This window comes from Meles meles, chromosome 8, assembly GCF_922984935.1.
Source record: "Meles meles chromosome 8, mMelMel3.1 paternal haplotype, whole genome shotgun sequence".
Classification (NCBI taxonomy): Eukaryota; Metazoa; Chordata; class Mammalia; order Carnivora; family Mustelidae; genus Meles; species Meles meles.
Genome location: NC_060073.1, coordinates 44935001 through 44953146, shown reverse-complemented (window position 1 = coordinate 44953146; position 18146 = coordinate 44935001). Strand labels below are relative to the sequence as shown.

Here is an 18146-nt window from a genome sequence, read left to right as displayed (position 1 = left end):
CTTTAGGCGAAAATGGAAACGGGGCCTGACAGCCTATCTCTGCCGGGTCAAGCGCTGCGGGCGCTTCCAGCGGCCAAAGGGGAGGGGATCCCTGGGGCTTTGTCCCGATCCCGGGACAGCACCTCACCCGCCCAAATCCTGCTTCTCAAGATTCTCCATGAAAGCTAGAGAAGGGGCGCGGCTTCCCCGCCCGCGTCGCAGAGCGCCACGTCCCTCTTGGCTTAAGCTCCCCAGGTTCCTCCGCGTTCCTCTTCCACGCCATCCGCCTCTCACCCCGCGGGGGCGCGGCCTCGTCTCCGCCCCTGCCAATCGGGAACGTCCGTGACCCCAATCGGACCAATCAGAGGCTGTCAGGGGGGCGGGGGCTGTCGCCAGGGCAGCGAAGAGGCGGGAGCGTGCGGTCAGCGGAGGTACAGAGAAAAACCGCGGGCGGGGGGCTGGAGAGACAGGTCTGTGTGTTGCTTGCATTCAGCAGGCGGAGCTTGGAGCGCCGGGACCCGGCTGGGTGAGGCCGGAGGCCGGAGGTGGGTGCGGATCAGCGCGGCCGGAGGCTGGAGCGGGTGCTGAGAGAGGGCTCAGGGCTTCGGCTGCCCTATACCCTGCAGTGAGAATGGCTGGGGGAACCGCACAGCGGGCGGCACCGACGAGGGGTGCTTCCAGTTGCAGCCCGAGGCGTGGGGTCCCTTTTCCCACTCCACTCGCCTCAGGGCACCCCAGCTTTCTTTGGGGTAGATGAAGGTGGTAGGTTCGTGGCGGGGAGCAGGCGTGGGTGAGTGCAGGACCGAGACCCCGACAGGGTCCAGCCTTGCCTTGGCAGGTCGCTGGGCGAGGGAGGCGCCCACTAAGAAGGGGGGTGTACCCACCAGTTCCCTGCAGATGCACATCGCCCCTGGCGCAGTCAAGCGAAACTAGGCCGGCCAATCCTGCTCTTCTGCCTGTCTGTTAACCCCGCAAACCTTGACACTTAGAGAAAGTTCGTGTCTGCTGTGATATTGTTTTCCCTTAAGTGAGAATTCGCTGTGAGATGAGCTCTTTCTGTTTCGGAGGTAGTACTTCCACTTCCTTGTTGCACTTACTAAATGGTAACTCTGAATAAATGTAGTTATTGTTGTGGTCGGTGCTGGCAAGGGGTCTTGGGTGGCAATTATTTTACAATATCCAGATTTTTTTTTTTTTGTAAGATTTTATTTGTTTGTCAGAGAGCCCAAACAGGGGAAGCAACAGGCAGAGGGAGAGGGAGAAGCAGGCTCCCCGCTGAACAGAGAGCTGGATTCAGGGACATAGGGCTCCGTCCTGGGACTCTGGGATCGTGACCTGAGCAGAAGGCAGTCGCTTAACGGACTGAGCGACCCAGGCATCCCACAATATCCAGGTGTTTTATAATATCGAGACAGAGACAGGAGCAGGGAGAGAGGGAGAGAAAGAGGGAGGGAGAAAATATGAACATGACCCTTGAATCATTATTCTGAATTCTGGGAGATGGAACCTCTTGAGATTCTGAGTGTCCACTAAACTCTTAAATTGGATAATGTACACGTACACAATTGGATAAGTAAGTGCTCCCATCTAAGCCTTTTATTGAGGCTATTAAATCCATGGATGAATATAAACATCAAACCACCTATTATTATCTTGGCTAAAAAGGGGGGGAGGGGAAAGAAGGAGGATAAATGCAAATATTTCTTTCTTTTTTTTTTTTTTAAAGATTTTATTTATTTGAGAGAGAGAGTGAGCAGGAGTAGGGGTTGGTAGGCAGAAGGAGGGGGAGAAACAGGTTCTCCCAGAGCGAGGATCACTCTCCAGGACACTAGGATCATGACCTAAGCTGAAGGCAGATGCTTAACCAACTGAGCCACCCAGATACCCCTAAATGCAAATATTTCTGATAGTCAATTCTGTCTGAAGGAGATTCTGGACTTTCTCTAAAGAATTGGAAAAAAAAAGTGCTGAGACAGTTGCTTTAAGGAATTTATTAAAAGTACTATGGTTAAAAAAATAGTATGGTTAATAGATTTGGATTTGATAAGCAAATATTTCTGACAGTTTTGTTTGAAGGAGATTCCGGACTTGTCCTGTAAGAATTGAAAGAATTGAGGAGACATTTGCTTTAAGGATTTGTTAAAAATAGTATAACTAGAGGTATAATAGATCTGGATCCTATAACCTGTAGCTCCTTTCATGATTTATTTAAATTTTTGTTTCTTAACAGCCTTCCCTGGTGAATTCTGTTGAATAGTCAGGCAATATCCAGATTCTTGCATCTTGTCCCTTATAGAAATTACCTCAGGATTCAACTTCACTGAAGCTGAATGTGGGTTCTTGTTTCATAAAACTCGACCAGCAAGTTCAAAAATGCTGAACAAACAAATGTCTCAACAAATGTTCCTCAGTAAATAGGGCCCCAAAATTTTAAAAATGGATATTTAGAATGAGAAATCTTAAATACTATTACTCTTGTGATTTGGGTAGACATGGAAACTACTGTTTCTCATCTAGTTCCCTAAACTTTCCATGATCCGGTCTAACTTTCTAGTGAAAAATTCATTTCTGCCTCCTGGTGGTTACTAGTGCTGTTCTCTTCCAGCAATATTAATATACCCACCTTGCCATGGCCGAAGTCCCTGCTCTGTTCACCTTAATCTGCCAATTGGTACTTACTGTTCAACTTTTGCCAAACTGGTCTGTGCCCTGTAAATACCCGTTGAAATGAAATGCACAATGAAAACAATGAAGGTACCTTTCAAACCTCTAGTTGTTCATCACATTTGCTAATATAGACTACAGTAACATGATCAGTACCAGTGTCTTTTTGTTTGGAGTTATGTTGTGTATCTCTATAGATAAATCCAATTAATTTTGTTATTTAGAATAACATTTAAGTTGCTTTCCACTTTTTAAGGCCTTTTTGATGAATGAGGAAAATACGCTTTTAAGTATTGGGTAGCTGGAGGAATCAAGTATAGGATTTTAAAGTGCATTGAAAGTAATCCTTGAGTAGATAAACTTTTAAGTATTGTGAGTAATTGAGTTGACTGTATTTGGTATGACAGATGATTAACTTTTTCTAAATATCTGAAGGTCTGCAAAGGGGAAATTTGTTATTTTTATGTTGGATATGTGCAATTAGCTTATAGACTTTAAAAACCAGGCTCCTAACATTTCAAATGATTTATTTAAGGAAAAAAATCTCAATCACTTATTGATTTTCAATCCAAAGTTAAAAAAAAAAACATGAAATGGTGAAAATTATTCTTGATTAGAATTTGATGGCCAGATTCCAATCCTGTCTCTGTCAAATAGTTTTGGCCATGTCAGTTAGCTTCCTTATGCTTTATAACCTTTTGTAAAAGTTGGGTCTGAACCAAACCTTACCTCTGAGATCATTTCTGGTCCCAGAATTCTGTGTTAAAAATTTTAAAGCAACCTAGTGGAAATTGAGATAGCAGTTGCGTGCTTTTGTTTTTGGCAGAGCTTTTTAAAATTTTTTTCAATTGTTTTTTTAAAATTTGGCAGAGCTTTTTGGCATATTGTATTTTAGTTATCCAAAGTACAGTATATATATGCATAATGGAGACATTGTAATTTTACTAAATTTGTTTATTGAGTGATATAGATGAGAAACAGTATCTGCTTTCATTAAGTAAGCCCATTACCAAGGATACTGTAATGAATTAAGATTGGGGGGGAAGGCAATATGCTGATGTCCTTTTCTACAGATATGAGCATCAGAGACATTAATATCTATACTAATGTCTTGATACATGGAAGGGTTGGAGTCCAGCTAAGCTGGTTATACATTTAATGCTTTTATTTTGAATCTCGCTTTCCTGTGGATGCTCATTTAAATTTTTTTTTAAATTAAATAATCTCTGTGCTCTAGATGGGGCTCAAACTCACAACCCCAAGATAAAGAGTTGCATGCTCTACCTACTGAGCCAGACAGGCATCCCAATATTTATACTAATGTCTCAATACTCGGAAGGGTTGGAGTCCTGCTCAGCTGGTCATACATCTGATACTTTACTTTGAATCTTGCTTTTCTGTGGATTCTCATTTTTAAAGGGAAAAAATGGAGTTGAATATCAGGGTTCTGGTCTCCCTCATCACTGCTGCCATTGAGAAACTCAGAAGCCATTTATTTTTCTCCACCCCACTCCCTTTCACTGTTAGAATTAAGACATTGACAGCAAGAGAAAGCAACCAAGGTTTCCTGGCTAAGGGCAGTGCCTTGGAGAGAGAAACCTGGGACTCTTGTTTTAATCCCAGGGAGGAAGAGATTGTATTCCTCTTTTGTTGGTTGTATTCTTTTCATTGGCCTGCAGCTGCATCAGGGCTTTGGCTATGGCAATGCTCAGGGGAGAGTTCTAAAGCAGCCTTTCCAAAAATGACATTTAAAGGTTGTATGTCAAACTGGTATATTGCTTTTTAGGTTCTATAACTTTGTGTGTTTACAGAACAGATTTTTATTACTTTATATAGCTGTTTCATTTCAAGACATGAAGGGCTTTAATATTTACTGAGCATTTATGATTGCCATGCATTGTGCTAATTACCATGTATTCATTCTTACTTTCAGCCAATCAAAAACTTAGGAAGTAGTATTAGTTCAGTTTATAGGTAGGAAAATTGAGAACCAGAGAGGCAAACAGCTTGCCAGTAAATGGGAGTGATAAGGATTCAATCTGTTGTTTATTTTTGACTATGCTGTGCTAATAAAAGTCATATATGCCTTTTTGACATATAACGTGTATGATCACTCTCCTGCTTAGATGATTTTATTTTTAATATACCATAAAAAGAAATATATGTGTTCTTAAAATCTGAAGATATTGTATTTGCTTTTCTTTGTAAACTGCTTAGAAATAATTCCTTTTGTTCACCAGTGAGTTTGCACATGAGCCAACTGCCTTGTATTTGACAATTGGATTTCAAAAAAGAAAATTTGAGCTATTTTGCTTTATTACTGATCTCTGTGACTGAGACCTGGGCCAAGATTAATTTTTTAAGGTGACGGTAAGAGTAAAGAAAGATTCTAGTTAAGGATTTTAAGAAAAATTTCAGTTAAGGATCTAATTTTAGTATATGTGCTGCCGAAGCGAGCACTCAGTTAAGGATCTAATGAGAAAACTTACTCTATAGTAAGTCTTGTTGAAGTCTGGTTGCTGAGGAAAATAAGCTTTTAGTCTGAATTCTTATTTATAAGGGGACTGATACAGTAAAGCTAGCATCATAAACCAAAATCTTTGTTTACTGTGATCTTTGATTCTGTTTAATATTTCTCTCTTCCCTCTCCACTGGATTTTGATATAATTTAGTCTCTTTCCATATAATAAAAATTTGGTACTTTTACTATTTACAGGATGTGACAAATATATATATATATATATATATATATACGATCATATACTGTTACCACTATAATAAAGCCAAAATTTATGTTTATATTTAATCTGTTTTTATCTCATTTTTTTATATTTAGAACTTGCTGAGTCAGATTTTAGTGAAAAAGCATTGACCTAGGAGTCAAGACCCACCTCTTCACTAATTTGATATTGTGCAAGTCATCTTACTTCTCTTCATCTCAGTTGCCTGAACTGTAAAAAAGGAGATAAAAATTCTTTACCTATCTGAAGGTAAGTGATCAGTTAAGAAAGCAAAAAATAAAGATGTAATGGTGGCTTAAACATACAATGTTTATTTTCTCATGTAAAATAATTCTTTTTTTTAAAGATTTTATTTATTTATTTGAAAATGAGAGAGAAAGTGGGGGAGAGAGGGTGAGGGGCAGAAGGGGAAGCGGACTCCCCACTGAGCAGGCAGCCCACTGTGGGGCTCAGTCCTGGGACTCTAGGATCATGACCTGAGCCGAAGGCAGAGGCTTGACCAAATGAGCCACCCAGGTGTTCCTCATGTAAAATAATTCTTGAAGTATGTTGTCTGGGTCAGGTATAGTAGCTTCATAAAGTTATCAGGGACCTAAACTTTTCCCAGTTCTTTGATCTGCCATCTCTAAGGTTTGGCACTGGTCCTTGCAGTCCAAGAGCGCTGCCAGAATTCTAATCATCAGCCAGGTTCCAGGCAGGAAGGCAAAGACAAAGATGGTTCCTTTTCCTTTAAAGAGACTTCCCAAACCAAAACTCAGGTTACCAGGGAAGTAGGGAAATGTAGCTGGATGCTGAGCTACTCTGAATAAAACTGGGCTTTTGTTCCTGAGGAGGAAGAGAGGATCTGGATATTGACAGGCAAATAGGAGTCTCTGCCATACTCTTTTTCTCTTTCATCTCTGAGATCTGTAAGCTATGATAACCACTCATAGAAACTTGGGTAATTGCCGCAGAAGAGCTTTGTCTGATCATTGTCTTCAAAATGAATAACTTTAATAAATTGTGTTTCTTTTTTACTTTTATCCTGTGATTCATTATAGAAGCTTTCCTGTCTTATTGAGTATTTGTTCTGGCTATTACTTTTATTTTTATTATTGAAATATAATTGAAAATGTTATTAGTTGCAGGTATATAATATATCGATTGATCAGTTCTACACATTACCCAGTGCTTACTCCAATAAATGTACTTACCGTCTATCACCATACAAAGTTATTACACTGTTACTGACTATATTCCTTGTGCTGCAATTTTCCTCACTATGATTATTTATTTTACAACTAGAAGTTTGTATCTCCTAATTTCTTTCACCTATTTTACCCATCCTTCCACTTCCGTTCCATTTGGCAACCACTAGTTTGTTCTCTGGATTTATGGATCTGTTTTTGTTTGTTTGTTTTTTAGATTCCACATATAAGTGAAATCATATGGGATATGACTTTCTTCACCTGATTTATTTCACTTAGCATAATACCCTCTAGGTATATCCATGTTGTTGGAAATGACAAGATTTTGTTCTTTTTTTTTTTTTTTTTTTTAAAGATTTTATTTATTTATTTGACAGAGAGAGATCACAAGTAGGCAGAGAGGCAGGCAGAGAGAGAGGAGGAAGCAGGCTCCCCACGGAGCAGAGAGCCTGATGTGGGGCTCGATCCCAGGACCCTGAGATCATGACCTGAGCCGAAGGCAGCGGCTTAATCCACTGAGCCACCCAGGCGCCCCGATTTTGTTCTTTTTTATGGCTGAATAACATTCTAGGATATATACCACATTTCCTTTATCCATTCACCTATTAATGGACACTGAGGCTGCTTCCATGTCTTCACTGTTGTAAATAATGCTGCACTAAACAGGGGTGCATATATTTTTTTCAGATTAGTGTCTTTATTTTCTTTGAGCCCATTAATGGAAGTACTGGGTCATGTGGTATTTCATTTTTAATTTTTTGAAGAACCGTCATGCTGTTTTTCTAGCAATTGTACCAATTTACATTCCCACCAACAGTGCACAGGAGATCCCTTTTCTCTACATTTTGGTCAGCACTTGTTGTTTCTTAACTTACTGATACTAGCTATTCTGATAGGTGTGAGGCGATATCTCAGTATGGCTTTGATTTGTATTTCCCTGGTGATGAATGATGTTGAGCATCTTTTCAGTTGTCTGTTGGCCATCTGTCTGTCTTCTTTGGAAAAATATCTGTTCAAGTCCTGTGCCCTTTTTAAAATCAGATTTGTTTTTTTACTCTCAAGTTGTATGAGTTCTTTATATATTTTGGATATTAACTCCTTATTAGATACATGATTTGCAAATATCTTCTTCCATTCAGTAGATTGCCTTTTTATTTTGTTGACAGATTCCTTTATTGTGCAAAAGCGTTTTAATTTGCTCTAGTCCAAATAGTTTATTTTTGCTTTTGTTTCCCTTGCCAAAGGAGACATATCTAGAAAAATATTGCTACAGCAGATGTCAAAGAGAAGTGTGCCTGTTTTTTTTCTTTTTCTAGGAATTTTTATGGTTTTAGATTTCACATATAGATCTTTAATCCACTTTGAATTTATTTTTGTGTGTGCCATAAGAAAATGGTCTAGTTTCATTCATTTGCATGTAGCTGTCCAGTTTTACCAAGCATTTATTAAGGATACTATCTTTTCCCTATTGTATATTCATTATATTCATGTCTCCTTTGTTGCAGATTAGGTGGTGTTTTTTGTTTGTTTGTTTTTGTTTTTGTTGTTTTTTTAAGAGGGAGAGAGAGTGTGTGTGCAAGTGGGGGTTAGGGGCATAGAGAGAGAGACAATCTTTTAAAAAAATACTTATTTATTTATTTATTTGAAAGAGAGAGAGAGAATGCATACATATAAGCAGGGGAGGAGAAGAGAGAGAGCGAGATCTCAAGCAGATTCCCCGTCAAGTGGGGAGCCTGACACAGGACTCGATTCAGGGCTTGATCTTACAACCCTGAGATCATGACCTGAGCCTAAACTGAGAGTCAGCTCCTCAACCACCTGAACCACACAGGCACCCCAGGGAGAGAGAGAATCTTAAGCAGCCTCCACACTCAGCACAAGCCTGACCCAAGGCTCAATCTCACAACCCTGAGATCATGACCTGAGCCAAATCAAGAGTTATACACTTAACTGACTGATCCATGCAGGTGCCCCTATTATAGATTAATTGACTGTATAAGCATGAGTTTATTTCTTTTTTAAAAAGATTTTATTTGTTTGAGAGAGAGAGAGAGGCAGCATGAACAGCAGGAAGGGGCAGAGGGAGAAAGAAAAGCAGACTCCCTGCTGAGCAGGGACACCCCCCCCCCCGCCCATGAGGGGCTTGATCCCAGGACCCTGAGATAATTACCTGAGTTGGGAGGCACGTGCTTGACTGACTGAGCTACCCAGGCACCCTTGGGCTCTGTATTCTGTTCTATTGATCTATGTGTCTGTTTTTGTGCCAATACCATACTGTTTTGATTACTAGAGCTTTGTACTATAGTGTAAAAATCTGGGATTGTGATACTTCCAGTTTTGTTCTTCTTTCTCAAGATTTCTTTGGTGAGTGCCTGGGTGGCTCAGTTGGTTAAGCATCTGACTCTTGGTTTCAGCTCAAGTCATGATCTCAGTGTCCTGCGATCAGCCCTGCATGAGGCTCTGTACTCAGCTTGAAGTCTGCTTGGGATTCTCCCTCTCCTTCTGCCGTTCTTCCTGCTTGTGCTCTTTCTCTATCTCTTTCTAAAATTAAAAAAAAAAAAAAAAAAAAGATCGCTTTGGCTATTCAAGGTCTTTTTTAGGTTTATACAATTTATACAAATTTTAACATTATGTTCCAGTTTTGTGAAAAGTACTATTGGTATTTTAATAGGGATTGCATTGAATCTGTAAATTGCTTTGAGTAGTGTGGACATTTTAACAATATTAATTCTTCCATCCATAAGCATGGTATATCTTTTCATTTGTGTTGTCTTCAGTTTCTTTCATCGATATCTTCTTAGAGTTTTCAGAGTTCAGTTTGTTTACCTCCTTAGTTAAATATATTTCTAGGTGCTTTATTCTTTTTAATGCAGCTGTAAATTTTTAAAAAAATTTCTCTTTCTGCTACTTTATTCTTAGCGTATGGAAACAACAGATTCCTGTATATTAGTTTTGTATCCTGCAGCTTTACTGGATTCATTAATTAGTTATAATAGTTTTTTGGTGGAGTCTTTGAAGTTTTCTACATATAGTGCCATGTTACCTGCAAATAGAGGGTTTTACTTCTTCTTTACCAATTTGGATGCCTTTGTTTCTTTTTTTGTCTGATTGCTATGCTTAGGACTTCTACTACTTTGTTGACTAAAAGTAGCAAGAGTGAACATCGTTTGTCTTGTTCCTGATCTTAGAGGAAAAGCTTTTAGTTTTTCACCATTGAGTATGATGTTAGCTGGGGTTTGTTATATATGGCCTTTATTATATTGAGGTATGTTCCCCCTATACCCATTTGATTGAGATTTTTTATCATGAATGGATGTTGAATTTTGTCAAATGCTTTTTTTTTTTTTGTATCTATTGAGATGATCATATGGTTTTTATCCTTCATTTTTTTTTAACATGGTGTTGATTGATTTGCATATATTAAACCATCCTTGCATCCCTGGAATAAACCCCTTTTGGTAGTGGTGAATGATCCTTTAGATGTATGGTTGAATTTGATTTGCTAATATTTGTTGAGAATTTTTGCATCTATGTTCATTAGGAATATTGGTCTGTAGTTTTTTGTTTTTTGTTTTTTGTTTTTTTTTGGAGTGTGTTTGTCTGGCTTTGGTATCAGGGTAATGCTGGTCTAATAGAATGAATTTCAAAGTTTTCCTTCCTCTTTTATTATTATTTTTTTTTTACTTTTTAAAAAGATTTATTTATTTACTTTAGCGAAAGAGAACAGTGGTGGCAGGGAGAGGGGTAGAGAGATCTCAAGCAGACTCCCCACTGAGTGCTGAGCCCAACATGGGGCTTGATTTCACAACTCTGAGATCATGGCCCTAAAATCAAGAGTTGGACGCTTAACAACTGAACCACACAGGCCCCTGCTTCCTCTTCTATTTTTTAAGAATAGGTATTAACTCTTTACATGTTTGGTAGAATTTGTCTGTGAAACTCTCTGGTTCTGGACTTTTGTTTGTTGGGAATTCTTTGATTCAACTTCTAGTTCTAGTTACTAATTGGTCTGTTCATTTTTTTTTTTTTAAGATTTATTTATTTGAGAGAGAGAGAGAAAGAAAGAGAGAGAGAGAGAGAGAGTGTGTGTGTGTGTATGTGTGTGTGTGTGTGTACACGAGTGGGAGGAGGGGCAGAGGGAAATGGAGGGAATCCCCCTGTTGAGCATGGAGCCCAATGTGGGGATCCATCCTAGGCCCCTGAGATCAGACCTGAGCCAAAATCAAGAGTTGAATGCTTAACTGACTGAGCCACCCAGGCACCCTGGCCTTTTCAGATTTTTTAGTGCTTCCTGATTCAGTTTTAGAAGACTGTTTCTAAGACTTCATCCATTTCTTCTAGGTTGTCCAGTTTGTTGGCATATAATTTTTCATCTAGTCTTATAATCTTTTATATTACTGTTGTGTTGCTTATTACTTCTCTTCTTTCAATTTTTATGTCATTTATTTGAGTCCTCCCTCTTTTCCCTCCCTCCCTCCCTTTCTCTTTCTCTCTCTCTCCCTCTCTCTCTTTCTTCCTTCCTCCTTTCCTTTCCTCTCCTCCCTCCCTCCTTTCTTCTTTCTTTCTTTTGGTTTATCAATTTGTTAATTTCACCCCCGATACTTGTGGTGTCTATTCATTTGTTTCTGCTCTGATCTTTATTATTTCCTTCCTTCTACTAACTTTGGGCTTTGCTTTTCTTTTTCTAATTCCTTTAGAAGTCTGGTTAGTTTTAAAATTTTCTCATAAATTTATGAGTATAAATTTCTGTTTCTTGTACAATTTATGGATGTGTTAAAAAGAGCTAACATTAATTGAGCCATTTGCCTTATACAAGATACTAAAAAGATGGAGATAAGTTATCCTACTGGTATCATCAGGAAGTAAATTTATGTTCAAAGTATAATCCATTTCAAGGTACATTTAAGTTCAATATTGTCACATGAGTCACACTTTTGCCTTTCTTTCTTTTTTTTTTTTTTTACAGTATGACAAATGTATTTTCATACGATATTAATTATGTACCACTATGTATTTAAACAAAATATAATTACTTCAAAACATTCTGCACAAAGAACTTACAGATCACATTTATTTAAGAACAAAATGTCCAGTTCTTTAGGAAAATGTGTTTAATTTAAGAACTTACTATAACAAAACTTCCAAAACCAAAGAAGAAAAATATTAAACAAATCACTTTATGGCACAGGACACCATAACTTATGTAACACAGCAGGCAGATTTTGTTGTGGAAACAGGATGGAAGAAGTCTAAATTTAAAAACTCACAGAATGGGTATTCATAAATTTCTGGTTAACTGAGGCTTAATGACGTTAAAAACCTGGGGTCTTTGAGCATCAGTTTCGTTTAGAAAAATAAAAACTTCCCCAAATATTAGAAGCATACTTATCTACCTTCACGATTTAGAATCTTATTGTTCACTTGTCAAATATATGACAACATCTGGTTAATTTCTTAAGCTTAACTACCAATGTCACCCTTGAGATGCTGACCTGGTTATATCTCCTTACACATTTTTTTTTCCCCAATGAACCTAGTAGGGCCTATGACAGGGAATATAATTGAAACCCAGGGAATATAATTGAAACACACTTAGATAAAAATTGGTCTTAGAGATACTTTATTCATGAATAATTCAGCAAGTACTTATTTTTTTTTTTAAAGATTTTATTTATTTATTTGACAGAGAGAGATCACAAGTAGGCAGAGAGGCAAGCAGAGAGAGTGAGAGGGAAGCAGGCTCCCTGCCGAGCAGAGAGCCTGATACAGGACTCGATCCCAGGACCCTGAGATCATGACCTGAGCCGAAGGCAGTGGCCTAAACCACTGAGCCACCCAGGCGCCCCTCAGCAAGTACTTATTGAAAGCCTACTACATTTCCAGGTCTAGAAAGAGCACGACAGACACAAAGCCTGCCTCCAGGGAGCTCACCATCCAGAATACAGCAGGCCAACCACTGGTTCTGAATCACTATGAGCCTTCCTTTCACCTTTCAGGATTTGCATAGATATTGATTTCCTCTGTAAGGGCAAATAAATTCTTCCCTTATGCATATCATTCTTTAGATTTATCGTAAGGGGAATTCTGAAGTCTGTGTGTTGACAAAGCCTACACTTTGCTTTCTCTAATTGCCTTCTGCTCCTTCTGAAATGTCATATATTTTCTTTTCCTCTTCGGTTCTCCACAACACACACTGCACTTCTGCCGATCCAGTTGGCTTGTTCTGTGATGCTCTACTACAGCTTTCTGTTCCCCTTCATTGTGTCTTCTCTTTCTTTCCTCCTTACCAGAAAACTGGTCATTGGGGCTTCCCCAGGATCTCTTTCCTCACTTCTTATTCACTTCAGTGGCTAAACTTAACACCTCCTTAAATGCTGGGTCTTTAATCAGTATAATAATTAGCATTTTCAATTAGCATTTCCTAGAGCTCTGTTGTGAATTCCAGATCTTTCCAATACTCTTTTCCTGAATGTTATTTAGAAATATTAGCCTCAATAAGACAAGGGTTTCTTTAGGTTGCTTTAGGTTGTATTCAGAGACTATAAAGGATACATAACTCAGCAAAGAACGCTTCTACTTTATTCTCAATTCTTACCAAGTACTGGATTCTGCAAGATCATAGTTAAAACTCTTTGGTGTGGGACATCAATTTTACACATAAGGGCTAGATCAAAAAATTCAATTTTGGGGTCTCTGATACAGTTTGAAACTTAAAAAAACCTAAATGACAAAAAGGTAGTTACGTATTCATTGTTATGTCTATATCCTTTATCATGAACAATATACAATTAAAAATCAACTATTTTTAAGTGCACAAGTCAGATGCTATCAAGCAAACTGCCATGTATGACCCGCAGTCCTTTTAAATTTTTAACACAAATAGGAAGATTCAGCAAACTTTAATTTTCCAAATGTTCTCAGAGTTATCGGAAGCATCCACCACTTACAAAACACAGCTGGATAATCCACTTAGCCCGAATGAACGAACTATCTGTATGTGTTGTGAGGTAGCGATGACAGACTATGGTCTTCTGTGGAGATGGAGATTCTATACATAGCAGTCCCTCTTCACAGGAAGCGTGTGAATAACGAGAAGGGACAGAGTCACCCTTCATGATTTCATCACTACTGGTGTTTTCAATGCCTGACTTCAGTTTTACAACAATACCAATATTTATTTGGAAAGGTCATCCTATGTTCCAAGTAGCAGATATTAACAACTTCCAACACGATCTCTAGGAATAATCCACAGTTCTGAACCATGCTTTAGGAAAACATTTCCAGCAGTCTGGGCAGGATTTATTCCTATTCCATCATTGGTAATAATTGCACTTGTTGCTGCAGGAACTTTAAATTCTTCTGCTGCAGACTTTAAGACTGCTGTGAAAGGTGTACTTTCAGGAACACTAAGTACTTTGTAAGGCAGCCACGGGTCCGACGTCAGCGTGATCTTAAAAGAAACCTTCGACATGTTGGGGCCGCTCCTGGTGGAGACCCCAGCCAATTCCAAGTGGACCACCACTTCCTTTGCTCTGCCCCTCTTTTTTTTTTTTTTTTTTAAGATTTTATTTCTTTATTTGACAGAGAAAGATCACAAGTAGGCAGAGAGGAAGGCGGGGGGTGGGTTGGGGGGGGGGGAGGAGGAGCAGGCTCCCCGCTGAGCAGAGAGCCCGATGCGGGACTCTATCCCAAGACCCTGAGACCATGACCTGAGCTGAAGTCAGAGGCTTAACCCACTGAGCCACTCAGGCACCCCTCACACTTTTGCCTTTCTTATGTATCAGGGTTTTTTTTTTTTTAAACAGATTCTTTTTTTTTTTTAAAGATTTTATTTATTTATTTGACAGATCACAAGTAGGCAGAGAGGCGGCAGAGAGGAGGAAGCAGGCTCCCTGCTGAGTGGAGGGCTCAATGCTGGGCTCAATCCCAGGCGCCCGGGATCATGACCTGAGTCAAGGGTAGAGGCTTTAACCCGCTGAGCCACACAAAAGAGCATCAGAAGTTCTCCAACATTTCCTATTGACTCATTCAGCTTTGTTTTTTCCTCAGATTTCATGGAAGTTAGGTAGCTTCTGTTCTTTATGAGTAGCAAGTGTCTGACAATTGACATTTGTCTTAACCATGCATGAATTTATCAAATCAGCCTCATAGTCCATGTAATTAAAAAAAAATTCTTGGAGGGTAGTTAGGTCCTTTTATCTTCATTTACATTGTTTGGCTACTCAAGGGTAACCTTATTGCATCTCAGTAACAAAGTATAACAGAGTTTTTCTGCTTGTGGTGTCTTACTATCTAAAGTCAGGTAAAGCATTTTGTTGTTCTTTACAAGAAAGCTTAAGTTGCTGTTATTCCTTTAGCATCAAATATTTGCTTCCCTAATATCAGCTGCTTCATTTCTGTGTTTATACAATAACTTTGTTTTCATGCCAAATCATAATTTATTCCTTTCAAAGACATTTAAAATGGTGATTAATTTGTGAAATACTAACAATGGAAAAACTCAGTCCTAAGAAATGGGAGTGAGAATAGCTATGATAATTTCATGTACAGACAGTAAAGATTATGTTGCTATTGCACTTGATGAATCATAATTTTAATATCCCATTAAATGAAAAGCACTCTTTGATTTCTGATATGTTAAACTTAGGAAATTGTGCATTTTGGAATTGCTTAAATACATTATCAGTAATTTGATTAAATATAAATGGAGAAAATACTCCAGATAGAAGACAGAAATCATTAAGCTAGATTAAAAGAGTGTGTATTTCCATACCTAATCAAAAGGAAATGTGATGTAATGAGCACTGGGTATTGTATAAGATTGATGAATCACTGAACTCTACCTCTGAAACTAATAATATACTATAGGTTAGTTAATTGAATTTAAGTTAAAAAAAATAATGTTAAGCAGAGAGAAAATAGAGCTTAATTTGAAATTAAAAAAAAAAAAAGAAATTAGAACTAGTTTATTTATATTACTCTCAAGTAAAGTAGACCTTAAGGCAAAATGGATAAAGGGAACTCAAATGTATAAAAGATTAAATCTACCAAAAAGCCAGAAAATCTTAAATTTGTGTACATTTAATAACATAGCCTCAAAATTTTAAATAAAATTTTCAGAATTATAAGGAAAACATAAATTCAAAATCATACGATACGATTTTTACTTACTTTCTAGTAATGATAGATTAAGCAGACAAAAATTATTAAGACTATAAGTAGGGATGCCTGAGTGGCTCAGTGGGTTAAAGCCTCTGCCTTTGGCTCAGGTCATGATCCCAGGGTCCTGGGATCGAGCCCCACATCGGGCTCTCTGTTCAGCAGGAAGCCTGCTTCCCCCTCTCTCTCTGCCCGCCTCTCTGCCTACTTGTGATCTCTCTGTCAAGTAAATAAAATCTTAAAAAAATATATATAAATATTGGAGGGGCACCTGGGTGGCTCAGTTGGTTAAGTATATAAGTCTTGATCTCAGCCCAGGTCTTGATCTCAGGGTCATGAGTTCAAGCCCAACATTGGGCTCCATGCCCACTTAAAAAAAGAAAAAAAGAGTATAAAAATTGGATAATTATGAAAAGCAAATGGCTAGTTTATACTTCCATACTTCTATAGGTTAATGATGGTTTATAAATTGTATTTGTTCTTTTTCTTAAATTCATATTTTTATAGTCTCAGATTTTTTTGCTGTTTTTCATTACTGTTTTAAAAATTGAAATTTGATTCATATATCATAAAATTCACACTTCTTTTTTTTAAAAGATTTTATTTATTTATTTGACAGAGAGAGATCACAAGTAGGCAGAGAGGCAGGCAGAGAGAGACGGGGAAGCAGGCTCCTTGCTGAGCAGAGAGCCCGATGCGGGGCTCCATTCCAGAACCCTGAGATCATGACCTGAGCTGAAGGCAGAGGCTTAACCCACTGAACCACCCAGGCGCCCCTAAAATTCACACTTTTAAAGTGTACAATTTTTAGTATATTGACAAGATTGTACAACCATCACGATTGTCTAACTTTAGAACATTTTTATAACCCCAAAAAGGAAAGCCATGCCCATTAGCAGTCATTTCTCTTTTCCCCCCTCTGACCACCAGTAGTCCTATTCAACCATTAATCTACTTTTTTTCTTCTATGGATTTGCTTATTCTGGACATTAGATATAAATAGAATCATATAGTATGTGTCTTTTTGCATCTGGTTATATTTGTTCTTAGTTCTGTTGTATTTGATTTGAAAATAAACAAGTTTCTCCTTGAACTCTTAGTCTTTATCCTCTAAAATTATTAAAAATTTAAACTGCTTTTGGTTTTGAAATGGCAGTCCACAGTTCATTATCTCCTTCCTGCAAAAGTAAAATAAGTCCAGCTTGAGTGAAATACAAGTCTGGCAATCTCTAAACCTGAAATCAAGGAGGAACTTTCTTCTCCTGTAGCCAGGGTGTAAGCTTGATCAGTGGGACCTGGTATCCAAAGAGTGAAATGTTTCTGGCTTTACCTCATTTTTATTGCATGTAGATGGGAAGTTTCTTTGGTAGTTAATTTTTGTATTCCTTGTATCCCAGTGCCCAGATCTACTTGTTTTACAGATATAATTTTAAACTGGATGAATAAGCAATATTTAGTTTAAAGGCACTTATAAATCACATAACTCAATTATTTCATACAGTTGGTGTGAGTGTAAGCAATTTTATTAGCATTTTTTTTAAAGATTTTTTTTTTTTTTTGTAATTTGAGAAGAGTCGAAGCACAAGAGAGCAAGAGGTTTGGGGGGGGAGGGGGGTGGGGAAGGGTGGAAGGGGCATGAGGAGAGGGACAAGCAGACTCCCTGATGAGCAGGGAACTTGACTCTGGGCTCCATCTCAGGACCCTGAGATCATGACCTGAACCGAAGGCAGATGCTTAACCCACTGAGTCACCCAGGTGCCCCATTATTTCTGATGTAACAGAAAAAGATCTTTAACAACAACAACAAAACAAAACAAAAAAAAACTGGTGATAGAATTTAAGAGCTTAGAGAATACTGAGGTCTAGTTAAATTCCCCTTTAAAAAATGCATTATTTTTAAAAATAAGAAAACAAGTGGGGAAAGTTATATGATGTCATAGCAAGTTAGTGGTGTAGCTGGAATTAGAATATAGACCTAAATTTTGCCTTATTCTTCTTAGATGTAACACTCATTTCTCTGTTCCTTGAGGATCTAAATTTACTCTTCAGATAAGCGTTCTCTTTGTCTCTCTTTGCAGAGGAGGTTGTGAATAATAGAGCAAAGAGAGGCAGTATGTTTTCAAATGTTAGCATGCATCAGAATCACCTATAGGGTTGTTAAAACAGATTATGTCCCTCCCTCCCCAATCTCCAATTTAGAAGTCTGAAGAAAGCCTTGGTAATTTGCATTTCTAACTAACTCCCAGGTAATGCTGCTGCTGCTGGTCCAGGGATCACATTTTGAGAACCACTGCTTAAAAACAGTCATAAGGTTCGGAGTCAGTCATTCCCAGGCCTAAACTTTTGGCTGTATGACTTACTCCTGTGTGAACCCAATCAGGTTTTTTAACTGATGCGTCTCAGTTTCCTTTCCTTT

General features: G+C 38.3%; 2 protein-coding genes across 6 annotated transcripts in view; one reads left to right on the top strand and one right to left on the bottom strand.

Annotated features, from left to right (window-relative positions):
• The first annotated feature begins 389 nt into the window (after window positions 1–389).
• Window positions 390–18146, top strand: part of NUCB2 (nucleobindin 2) — a 44549-nt gene continuing 26792 nt past the window's right edge. The window contains exons 1-3 of one of the 5 annotated variants that reach the window (XM_046014121.1): window positions 418–524; window positions 2585–2733; window positions 5480–5633. The gene's annotated coding sequence lies outside the window, so the exon portion shown is untranslated. Of the gene's footprint in view, window positions 525–2584; window positions 2734–5479; window positions 5634–18146 lie in introns of those variants that run through there. The other 4 variants (XM_046014122.1, XM_046014118.1, XM_046014119.1 and 1 more) reach the window with 4 other exon arrangements.
• Window positions 13563–14065, bottom strand: LOC123947862 (ubiquitin-fold modifier 1-like). Its single transcript, XM_046014124.1, has one exon. The coding sequence runs from the start codon at window positions 14040–14042 to the stop codon at window positions 13785–13787; it is 258 nt and encodes an 85-aa protein (XP_045870080.1). The 5' UTR covers window positions 14043–14065; the 3' UTR covers window positions 13563–13784.